Below are 12,500 nucleotides of genomic sequence, written 5' to 3' on the forward strand. Positions count from 1 at the left end.
TATATATATATATATATAAGAAAAATCCAGAAACGATAGAACGAGAACAATGCTAAGAACATCAATCTAATCAAGACTTGTTAAATAAAAATGAAATAGCTTGAGAATAAAAGAATGAACTTAATTTAATATTAACAAATGTAACGTTAAGAAGGATAAATTTTTCAATTAACAAATTAATAATTTAAAATAAATTAGATCGAGACATTATCGATAATATTTAATCGTCGATATTGCGATGATCGGAAGAAGAAGAAGAAGAAGAAGAAGAAGAAAAAGAAGAAACAAAAAAAAACAAGAACAAGAGAGAAAGTAAAAGAAGAACAAAAAAAATAACCTTTTTTTAAATATATATATATATAGAAAAAAAAAAAAGAAAAAAAAGAGAAAAAGAAAGAGTTAAAGATAATTAAAAACAAACTCGATTGTATCACAAAACGTTTCCCTTTTTTTTAAGATCAAAACTTATGTTCTCTCGTAGCTCGTTTAGGTGATAAGAAAGAAATATATGTAAGTATATCTTTCAGCTTATTATGATCGATCGATCGATCGATCGATCGATCGATTCAAAGGACTTTCCTCCTGTAGAATTACTTTCCGATCGTGTCGCCATTGGCATTCCTCGTGCTGCTGGATTGACGATCGTTTAAATGACCTCTGGCTTGCCGGCTAGTAGGCTGACCCCTGGGCTAGATGAGTGCGAGCTTTGGGGGACAGCAACCGCCCGTGAAATGGCCGCTGGCTGCCTCACGTTCCCGTTTGCGGCGGCCCTGGCGTTCTGCAGTCTAATTTGCAAGAAACATTTGCGAGATATAACGATCCTAGTTCAAAATTCACTCCGTTTTTCGGGGATTAGTGATACACAACACCGAACGATCAAGCAATCCCACGAAACTCGTCAACGACAACGTTAACAGGCGCAGATCTAGCTGTCCTTCGATCGATCAAGCTGCTTGTCATCTCGAACAAATGTTTCTCTAACGATGCAAGAAGAATTTTTTTCTCTCTTTTTTTTTTTTCTTTTCTTTTTTTTTTCTTTTTTCTTTTTAATTATAAGCATTTTCTTCTCTTTTCTTCTAATTTTTTTTTTTTTTTTTTTTTTTTTTTTTTTACTTTATATATATACATATACTTTTTACACCTACCGAAAAATGATTTTTTGTTTTGTCTTGTCTTTTTTCTTTTTTTTTTTTTTTTTTTTTTCCCCCTTTTTTTTAGGCAAAATCATATCGATACTTGCAATTTATTCCTTTAACTATCAATTTGTGACAAATTTTTTCTAGCGGGTATAATGAAAATGAAACGATGATCGATAATTAATTTGAAAACCATTAATTTAACCTGTCAACTAGTTTATATCTTTTTATTATGACCAAAAACATAATGTTAATTTATTTTTATGTAAAATGTATATTGACAATAATTGAATTAAAAATGCTCAATGAAAAAAAAAAAAAAAAAAAAAAAAAAAAAAGGAAGGAAGAAGAATCAAAATATTCATTTATACGTATAATTATTTTATATAAAAAGAAAAAGGAAACGAAAACGAAAATGAAAATAAAAATTATAATGATAATTCATTGTTATAACCTGTTAACAGGTTAAATAATCTCATAGAAAATATGAAAGATTCATTCCTGTTAGCAGCTTGAAGATCGAAAAACTTCTTTCGTCTACGATGGAAGCTTCGAAATCAACACGACATCATATACATATATATAGAGAAAGAGAAAGATTTACTTGAGTAAAACACCGCTAATACGAGTAACACGAATGCGTCGTTACTTTCTATATGTATATATGTATATGTAACACTGACAATGAAAAAGACTGCAAGTAACTGCGACGGACATCGGTAAGAAGTTCGTGTCGTGTAACAAGGAATACTGATCGTCGTGGTTGAAGCGATATTCAGCAGGTATCGTTCGACGTGTATTATTATTATTATTTTTATTTTTGCTATTTTCTTAAATTTTTTCTTTTTCAATCTTTTTCTTCAATTCCTTTTTTTTCTTGTTCGTTTCCTTTTCTTTTTTTTTTTTTTTTTTTTTTTTTTTTTTTTTTGGGTTTATTATTATTTTTATTTTAAATTTTTTTATTTTATTTTATTCTTTTTTTTTGTTGTTTTTTCTTTTTTTTTTTTTTTTTTTTTTTTTTTTTTTTTTTTTTTATCAATTTAGTGTTCGCCGAAACGATCGCCCTACTTGTTGTTTTGTTACTTACCGGTCGTGAATCGTCCCACGACAAGCTGCATTAGTACACACAGAGAAGAGGGAGACTTTAGAACTTTAGTTGTCTTTCGTACGGTAAGCCTTTTTGTGTGCTAACAAGAACTCTACGTAACTAATGTGCGTGCTACATCGTTGCAACAGGAAATGCACGGGATAGAGAAAACGGGCTGGCCTACTAACTTGATTTTTGACTGCCGCATAAATTGTTGGATCTTTCTTGCTGCTTGATGGGCCGCTTGCTGATGGACTGCCTGTTGCCTTGAACAAGCGGACCCAGGACGTGAACGATAGTTCCGATAATTGCTTTGAATCACCAGGGCTGCCTTCGTAGCTTGCCTTTAAAACGTAACAAACAATAAAATGAAGAGAAGCAAGAGGAAAGGGGAGGAGGGGAGGGAAAGGAGAGATAGATAGAGAGAGAGAGGAAAAAACGTTGTAATAAGAAATTTTTTGAAGAAATTTGCGAGAACAATGGAATCCTGAAGGGAGGCGGAAATGAATGAAAGAGAAAAAGTAAATGAAAAGAAAAAGTAAAAGAGAGAAAGGAGAACTTGGCTCACGATCGAAGGAGATTAGTATTAACTTCGAAGAAAGGTATAAGTTAATCTCGTATTCGCACCGTCGCAGCTCGTGGTAAGTGTAGGGAGGTTAAAGGGGTTGTCGGAAGGCCGACAAGGTAGGTAAAGAAAGAAAAAGAGAGAAAGAGAGAGAAAGAGAGAGAGAAAGAGGGACTCTAGGAAAAGTTGTTGAATTATTTACGACGCCAATTAAAAGTTTGCCCCGTGCGGCACGTACCTCGAACTCGAGCGTTATCGGTCTGGTTGACCTGGATCGCGTTAAATTAATGTGCGGCGAACGTGCATGTACGTATCTCTCGATAATTACTCATCGCTCGTTAAAATTAGTCGGGTGATCTCGCGAGATTCAAAGATGGAAGGAACTGGGAGAGGGAGAGAACGAGGAGACAATGAGTGGTGATGATTCATCGAGAGAGAAAAAGGATCGTGATGAAGATAGGTGACAAAGATAATCATGGTCGATTGGTTGGTTGATTGATTGATTGATTGATTGATTGGTTGGTTGGTTGGTTGGTTGGTTGGTTGATTGGTTGGTTGGTTGGTGATTAGTTAATTACCTGTAATAAGCGCACTGTTTGTGCCGACGATAATACTGTTGGATGAGAACGGCTGCGTGTCTTTCTGCCTCTTCTTGCCTCTGACGACCCTTGTAACTCCGATAGGCCTTCTGGATCATTCTCGCGGCATGATAAAGTTCCCTCTGCTCTCGATCGGACAGGGTCAACCTACTCAAGTCAGCCTCGTTCCCATCGGTATTCCCATTTCCATCGGTTCCATTGCCAAATTTCCGCTCGTTACAGCTTGGATAGTACTGACCGCCACCGTTCTGATTGTTACCGCCGTCTAGTTGCAGCTGCAATTGCAAAAATTCGCAAAAGTCGGCCGTCGTCGGGGGTGGCGAGGGCGAGTCCGGTGTGAGGCAACTGCTGGAAGGACTCGATGGACTCGCCTCGGCGTCGGCGTCCGAGACGGAAGCCGCGCCTCCGCTGCACTCACGGTACGAGTCGAACAATTCGCCGGAATCGAGAGGCTGGAAAAAAGTTCGATTCGCCAGGTGCGTTCACGTGAGTTCACGTTTTAACATTTTTACATCGTTTACGTGACGCGTCTCATTACAGTACAAATGATATCTATGCAGGTACGTATTTGTGTATTTTTTTCTTTTTTTCTTTTTTTTTTTCTTTTTTTTTTTTATTTTTTTTTTATGTGGTATGTTAATTACGTATTTATGTATGTATGTATGTGTATCTATCTGTGTACATCTAATTGTAAGTAAATAAAGAAAAAGCAGTGAGATTCACCATTTGCTCCATCAAAGCATCTTCTAACGGCGACAACGGTGGTGGCGGCGGCGGAGGGGACGAGGAAGAAGACGGAGAATCACCTTCCGCTCTCTTGATCCTTTCCGGTAGCGCGGCTATAATTTGTTCGGCCAACGTCAGCACCCTCGCGTCTTCTTCCCCTATAAAAAGGAATCACCACCCTAGCGAAGATTGTAAAGTCTGATCCCGAACCGCCGAAACCACACCGATCACAACACCGAAGTTTAAAAGCCGTTAACGTACGATGAGCCACATCTCATGTCAATAAAACGTTTAACACCAAGACTCGCCGTTACTCGTATTACACCGGTTAAACGGCTGCGATAATACAGACCGACATCTTGAAGGAGGGGACCGGTGTTGATATCTCCCTCTGTTCCTTGAGAGATCACTCATTAGAGCGATGTTTTTCGAGATAGTCGATGAGTTTACAAGAGTTTCTCTATTAGCCACCTCTTCGTCATCTTTTCTTTGATAGATTTTCTTTGTCCTTATTATTATTATTATTATTATTATTATTATCATCATTATTATTATTATTATTTTTATTATGATTATTATGATTATTATTATTATTATTAATACTTTTGTTTTAAGTTTCTTTTTTGCGATACCCTATTCACACGAGGTACGACCCGACGCTCGTCGCGTGCGAATGAAATCATTGTTTGTCGTTGACAAAGATCGGCAGGGGCCGATACGTGTTAGTAGGCGGCTAAGAAAGTTAGACTTTTATACAGCAATCATCCAACACCAGCATTTACGAAGGCCAAGCAACACCAATACTGCTCAAGCTGCAAGAGTATCAGAGGAGTTGGAGGATAAGTGAGCCTCGACCGCCTGGTCGCCGTTTGTACGCATACAGAGACAGAGAAAGAGATCGTGTTAAAGTAAGGGGCGCTGTATTAGCTAGGATTCTACGGATCAAAGGCCACGCAATACTGTCATTTCGGATGATAGATCTATCGGCGTGTGTGTCGGAAAAAACAGAGTTACGGATAATTACAGATAGATAGATACAGGCAAACAGACAGACAGACAAACAGAAGGGGAAACGAGGAGGGTACGGACCTACGGTCTCTTGAGGGGTCGGAGCGCTCTCCATTCCCTGATCGCCAAGGCCTAACGACGACTCATCCTCTTGCAACAATTCCATGTTGTCCAGGAGCGGGGAACCACCTGTGTTTTTCGATAAACCCCTTAATACTACTCGTTTGCCTCAAATGATACACTCGCACAACTTACGGCCTTTTACTCTCTAGGACTTACTGTTGGGTGTGGCGCGGGGTAAAGGAAGGATGGTGTGTGTATGTACGTGTGTATGTGTGTGTGTGTGTGTGTGTGTTTGTATGTATGTATGTGTGTGTGTAATTTACGTGTGGATATTTTGTGTGTATGCGCGTGTGCACGGAGAAGGGCAGTATAATAGCAAACAAGACTAACACAACGCCAGATCGAGACCGCTGTCTTGAGAAGGCCTCCTAGGGCTAGGGCTGGCAGGTCGCAAGAAAAGCCTCTCGTCTTGCCTTCTGGCTTCGAGCCGATTCAGTTCTTCGGCGATTGCCGTATGTCCGTTCTCTGCGGCAAGCTCGGTGGCGCTTCTGTTTTGACGATCCCTCACACGTAATGCCATCGCGTTCCATCTGCAAAAGCCAAACGACAGAACGAACGTTTCATCTTTCATTCCTTTCATGATAATCGTCAGGATAATCGTCAAGTGCCAACCTATAAAGTATTCTAGCGGTATCAGCGTGACCAGCGGCACAGGCCCAAGCGAGCGGTGTCAATCCAGCACTGTCTTGTCTCAGGGCATCTACTTCAGCGTCCAAAACGTTACTCGGATTTTCAGCCCTCCAATGAAGCAATGCACAAGCTAATCTCGAATATCCCAATCCTGCTGCCAAATGTAACAAAGTCGGTCCACCTGATTGTAGAGCTTCAGCACCGACTCTCCAAGGACGAACGACAGCGTCCTAAAGAACAAAATGTTCCATCGTTAGCATCTTGATTGATATATACTCAGGAATTTTACAAAACGTACCTGGCAATAAGCCACGAGTCGTTCTTCCAGATGAGCTGCTGGAGACGGCGGACCTGGTCCTTGTAATCGAGATTCCACATCCGCCAATCGATCCAACAACGCTCTTTCTGGATTTGGTTCGGTCGTAGGTGCTCTTCGATATTCAAAAGCAACACTGTCCGATACGACAAAGCCATCGCATGCAACCTGAAGGGATGCAATACCCGGAGCATGGGCTGGACATCGACAACGTAATACACCAGGTTGAACCAAACAGGCCTTTACTGGTTCCGCATCAAAAAGCACCGAATAATTTTGCGAACCGTTCCCACCTGTCCATGGACCGGCAACCAAAACCTACGAGTATTTCAGAAATCAATAAAAATATTTCAAAATAAATAATTAACACGACTTTGTCGAACGTTTGATATGCATACTTTGACTCCACCCTCGGTATAACTCCACTCGGGACTGTATTCTGCGATCTGGACGGTTGTCCCAGGCTGACATCCAACATCGTTATCAGGTCCACCCCTAATATCCGGTTTCGTATCTTCGGCTTCGAAATCGTGCAATTCCGGTAAATCTCCAAACACATCGAAGGCATCCAAATTGATCAGCACGTCGTCGGACGAATCGATAAAGTCCATCGGATTTATCATACTATCGTCCGCGGGTGATGGTGACGGTGAGGGCGGTACCATGTTTGCGGATAATGTCCTCTGAATATCTTCTTGACTCAAGTCTAACATTTTTGCAAAATCTGTGACCTCGGAGCCGGAACTGGTGATAGGTAAGGATTGAACGGTTGACCGATCCATGCTATCCTGTGCATCGATCTCTTGCTGCGTTTGTTGTTCTCTATCAACGCTAGTTTGCTGAACGATTTGTTGCTCCGTCACTTGTTGCATTTCAACTTGCTGAGTTTGCTGTTGTTGTTGTTGTTGCTGCTGCTGTTGTTGTTGCTGTTGTTGTTGCTGCTGCTGCTGCTGCTGTTGTTGTTGTTGTTGTTGCTGCTGTTGTTGTTGCTGTTGTTGCTGTTGTTGCTGCTGCTGCTGTTGTTGTTGTTGTTGTTGATGATGATATGGTTGACTGTTCAGTATCAGAAGACCACCTCCACCTTGAATTTGTTGCAAACTTAAAACTAAAGGAGCCGGCTGTTGGCTCTGAGTCGAATGGGAATGTCTGGAATATACACGTGGAGCCGGCGAAGCTGTTGTCGAAGGCTGCTGACCGCCGGTCGTCGATGAAACCTATTAGGTATAGTATCGACTTAACTATTGATGAGGCACACCGGATTAACATAAAAATGATTATGACTATTTCCTATTTACCTGATTATCTGGTGTTAACCTTCTAGGTGCAAGCTGTGCGCTACTGCTAGAAGAGGTAGAGGATGCCCTCTGTCTATCTAGCAGTTGCGAAACGATCATATCAACCGGATGATTGGAGTGCTGCGTGAGATGAGGATTATTCGGATCATCGTCTCCACCGAGGAACATGGGCCTTAATTGAGAAGCCAGCTCATCTCGCGTCCATTCCTTCTTGTCTGGTGGTAACGCGAGACAGGTTGGCAGAGCTGCTAGCTTCGCATCACCGTCCGGATATGGAACGTTTAGGTAATGGACAAGGACGACGTCCGGATTCTGAAGGAGCCAATAACATCTCCTGTGAAACGTTGGTAGAATCGCCGAATGCACGTAACAGCCATAGATGCATTCGACCCCCTGGACCTGCGATTTCGTAGACACAAATTTTATTTCTCTCATAGTACCTATACGTATACACGTATGCATATAATAAAAATGTCAAAAGGTCATTTATAATCTCTATATCATAATTCTATTTATGTACTTGTACATATGTAAGAAATAAAACTGTAAAAGGACATTGACCTTAAGTTTCATATGATCCTCCCGCGTGGTTTTACCATCCTTCCGTTTTTTCCAACAATAACCATCTCGCCGATAGCGGACCTTTTTTCTCGAATAAAGCAACATCGAGCCACTTCGAGGTCGCACTTTAACTTCCCGACTTTGCCACTCGGCGTGCCTCTGAAAGCTTATCAGGATCGCGGCAATTTCCTAAACATATAAATATTTTTAATTACGAAACGTTCAAGCTTTCTCTCGATCTATCCTTAAATTCTAAACGATTATTACGTTTAACGTAATTATTACGTTAACGCGCGCGCGTTAAAAAAAAAAAAAAGAATAAGATATTATTGATCGCAATATTAAGAAGATCTCTCGGAGGATAAAAAATTATTTTAAAGTTATGTAACATTTTTTCTTCTTTTTTTTTTTTTTCTTTCTTCTTTCTTTCTTTCTCTTTCTATTTCTCTTTCTTTTTTATCGAGCACGAAACGCGAGTGGAATATTCGAGTACACCGTTTCCTAGATTTTTATCAGGCTAGAGAGAACGTGATTGAGGAAGGTGGAACTCGGCTTCCTAGTATTGATTGGGTGTAGCCCCAACGGAGTCCTTCATTTCATTCACGCCGTGACGCCGCGCATCGGAAGGTGCTTGGAACACGTAGGAGATGGAGTCGAGGACTGCTTAAAACGAAAAGAATAAACTGAATTCAAAGGTACCAAGGTGTTGGTGCATCCAAAGACATGTATATATATATATTGGATATATAAATATATATATATATATATGTATATAGATGTATAGGTATATATGTATGTACTACTCTGGCAACCTCGCTGACATCTTCCTTTTCTCGAGGATTTGGCTTCCCCTTGCGAATCGCGCTGATATATCGCTGATCTTCCTTCCAATCCTCGTCTTTATCTCGCTAAAGGTGATACGAATCTAAGAAGGGATTCGTCACATAGAAAATATTCGCATACATTTCGCGACTAACGCCTCCGGGAAGTTTTCGCACAATAGAATCCGCCACGTCAACAAGTATGCACATAGTAACGTTTGCCTCTCTCTCTCTCTCTCTCTCTCAGTTAAAGAATTCACGGTTACTCTTCATCTATCATTCTCTGTCATATATGTAATTTCTTTTCTTCTTTTCTCTTTTATATATATATATATATATATATATATAAATGTATGTATGTATGTATTATATTTGCAAAGAGGACGTAAGATATATTCAAACTTTTTAAAGAAAAACTTTTGTCATTTATATAAAGGATTATGATCAAATTTGAAAATTTAACTATTACTTAATACAATTTATACAAATTATATTTGTTTGATTTAAAATTATCTATATATTTTCTATGAGCCACGTTCATTTCACTGAGTTACACTAACGATAAATATAAAGCTAAAAAATGTACTAAAAAATACTGTACACAAATGTTCCCTAAAGACATCGATAAATGAGTCTGGAATATCAAATACTTTTATCTTTCTTTTTGATTTTCTAACTAGAAGGGCGTGTTTCGAACCTTTTACCAATACTATTTTCCTTTAAATCGGACCTCTCTGAGCAAATTGCTCCTCTACGTGCTACTCAACTTTTCCAACCTGCCAAGTGTAAAATAGGTCAGACAATGCGAGATAATTTGCTTTGGAATATAGAAACTGACAGTGTACATAGAATATGTAGATATATCTATATATCTATATATATATATATATATATATATATATGTATGTATGTATGTATGTATGTATGTATGTATGTATGTATGTATGTATATATATGTACGTAAATACATACATAGATATATCATATATACAAGGTCGTCTTGCCCGCACAGCACCAAAGATCCTTTCCAAAAAATTTCCGACTGATTCCAATCATGATTACGAATGGTGGAAGGGTCCTACGTTTTTCACGGTCTGATTTACTTTTGCGAGAGATCGGCGAAGGATCAAATGGAATATACCTCGAAATTGGATATTTCGAGGAATATTCTCTTAAATGTGATCGAGTCCGATGGATACTAGCTAGATTGTGAAGAGGGGGAAGGGGTTCGCGATTCAATAAGGAAAGGCGCGCGGTGTTCAAAAAAAAGAGAGAGAGAGAGAGAGAGAGAGAGAGAGAGAGAGAGAAGAAAGAAAAAAGAAAGAGGAGATAAAAAAAAAAAAAGATATTTTTCCGAGTAAAGATTTTTATTGAATTTACGTAAAAGAATTCTATACGCTTTAAAGAGAACTTTTGTATATCTAATATATGATCGACGTAGAAGAAAACGAAGTTGATATATTACAAGAAATTTCATTAATACCGACTGATAACTCAGCGTCAGCTAGTAGATAGATATACGTACTGACTGACAGTAGTAACGAAGCTGTCTGCAGTCAGGCGATAATGTCACGATACCGTTTATAAGTCGAACAGTAGTAGAGATTCGATAGAACGAATCAGACAGTAAGCAGTTATATCGCACACATATGCTAACGGACATTAACAAGAGGCCTGTTCAAACTCACTTCGTGTAATCATATATAGTGGCACACGATATTAAACCAGTGTATCAGTAGTTACGCCGTAAAATAACTCTGACAGGCAGGAGAAGTACTACGCATCGCAATGGGTGCTTCGAACAGAGAAATAAAGTTGAAATTAGTCTTTGAAATCGTTAAAGGCTAAAGCGAACTTTTATGTTTCAGGTTTAGGTAAAACGGCTGAAAAAGTTTTCGTTATCCTATGGATGAGCGTATACACGCGATTCGATTGTTCGCAAACAATACAGATGAAATATCGAGTTAACAAGACCAAAGAATTTTATATCATTTTTTTATCCTTTTTATATATAACGATTCACATACGTTTTAATTTAAAAAGATTTGTCTTATTGTATTATAAAATGTATATATAAAATACGATCACGCGATAAAGAGGACATTTTTAAAAGTGACACTCGTAATTCCCTACGAATAATTTAAACCAATATGTATGACGATTCAAACACGACACTGTAATAATACTAGTATGATATTAGTAATATTAGTAATATTAGCAGTCATAATAATAATAATAGTAGTAGTGGTAGTAATAGTAGTAATAGTAGTAATAGTAGTAGTAGTAGTAATAGTAGTAATAGTAGTAGTAATAGTAGTAGTAGTAATAAGGATTATAAACTTCCGAACGGCAGACGATGGGTGAAACTTAAATGAACGACGAAAAAGAGTAGTAATAAGTAGGTATAATTAAACGGACGATAAGAAAGTCTAAGAACGACGTTGGAATCTACTGTCTTTTAATACCGGCAGTCATGAAAGTCACGGAAATTGGCAATGGAAAGTCTAATCGACTTTAATTATAGAAGAATCGATATCGATATCGCGTGTAATTAAGAAGTCCTAAATTTCAATTATCTTTTTTCCCCTTCCCTTCGCCGTTCTTCTTTTCTCTCTCTCTCTCTCTCTCTATATATATATATATATATCACTCTCTGTCTCTTCTCAAAAGGAAAAATAAAAAGTAAAAAAAGATGCGAGAATATTTCTATCGTTTCCTTTTTTCTTCTCTGATAAGAAAATTCTATCTGTCTTCTAGGAAATGGCGCATCGATGCATTTGAATTCGGTCGTTCGAGGAAGAGAAGGGAAGGCAAGAAAAAGCAAAAAGAAAAGAAAAAGGAAAAAAGGAAAAAGGAAAAAAAATGAAAAAAGAAGAAAGAGAAAAATAAAAATAAAAAGGATTTCCTCGGGTCGTCCGAGAAAATTTGCCAATTTCCTGGCCCCTTTGTAGAGCACTGAATAACAGTGAATGGAGAACGCCCACGCAATTTCTCCGACATCGTCCAATATCGATATTTCATTACCATCCTGTCGGCGTCCCAGTGCCACCATGAAAGTCGCCAAAGACGACGGCTACAGGTAGGAAGTACCGATAAATCTCTTCTATTTATGTGCCTCCCGAACGTCTCGATAAGAATGTCCTTCACTAATTAACCTTGCTACGCAATTTATCACCGTCCTCGGATCGGACCGACTACGTACGTACGTACCTACTACGTACGTACTTACATACGTACGTACGTATATATATATATATGTATGTAAGTATGTATGTATGTATAAAGGAGCTAGAAGAGATATCGTCTCTCGCCTATGAAAATCTACACGACGAAATACTAAAACGTTCTCCTTAGGGACAGACACGCTACACGAATGACAATTCTTCCTGTTCCTTCCACAACCAATATGAACGAGAACGAATTTATAATCGAAAAGGGAGGCTTAGAGGAAGCATAGAAATATAAAGTCCCAGAAATGTACATCTCTTGGCCTCTTTCACCCTCGCCCCTATCCTATCCCTTCCCTTTCCTTTACTCTTCTCTCTTCCCGACCATTCCTCTGAATATTCGATGAAATTTCTACGTGGATAGATACCTAGGTAGATAAACCTATGTAGACATGTATATAGGTAC

At 38.7% G+C, this 12,500-nt stretch overlaps 1 protein-coding gene across 4 annotated transcripts in view; it reads right to left on the reverse strand.

The window, feature by feature from the left end:
* Window positions 1-334: 334 nt before the first annotated feature.
* Window positions 335-12,500, reverse strand: part of LOC124950307 (calmodulin-binding transcription activator 2-like) — a 47,939-nt gene continuing 35,773 nt past the window's right edge. For 2 of the 4 annotated variants that reach the window (XM_047496788.1, XM_047496791.1), the window contains 11 exons: window positions 8,047-8,235; window positions 7,486-7,884; window positions 6,589-7,404; window positions 6,173-6,508; window positions 5,857-6,104; window positions 5,575-5,774; window positions 5,203-5,310; window positions 4,111-4,271; window positions 3,367-3,839; window positions 2,412-2,567; window positions 335-785 (listed from right to left, as the gene is read on the reverse strand). In XM_047496788.1, the coding sequence (XP_047352744.1) occupies window positions 647-785; window positions 2,412-2,567; window positions 3,367-3,839; window positions 4,111-4,271; window positions 5,203-5,310; window positions 5,575-5,774; window positions 5,857-6,104; window positions 6,173-6,508; window positions 6,589-7,404; window positions 7,486-7,884; window positions 8,047-8,235 (3,225 nt within the window). In that variant the 3' untranslated portion in view covers window positions 335-646. Of the gene's footprint in view, window positions 786-2,223; window positions 2,249-2,411; window positions 2,568-3,366; window positions 3,840-4,110; window positions 4,272-5,202; window positions 5,311-5,574; window positions 5,775-5,856; window positions 6,105-6,172; window positions 6,509-6,588; window positions 7,405-7,485; window positions 7,885-8,046; window positions 8,236-12,500 lie in introns of all 4 variants that reach the window. The other 2 variants (XM_047496789.1, XM_047496790.1) reach the window with 2 other exon arrangements.

Source organism: Vespa velutina, chromosome 7, assembly GCF_912470025.1.
Source record: "Vespa velutina chromosome 7, iVesVel2.1, whole genome shotgun sequence".
Lineage (NCBI taxonomy): Eukaryota > Metazoa > Arthropoda > Insecta > Hymenoptera > Vespidae > Vespa > Vespa velutina.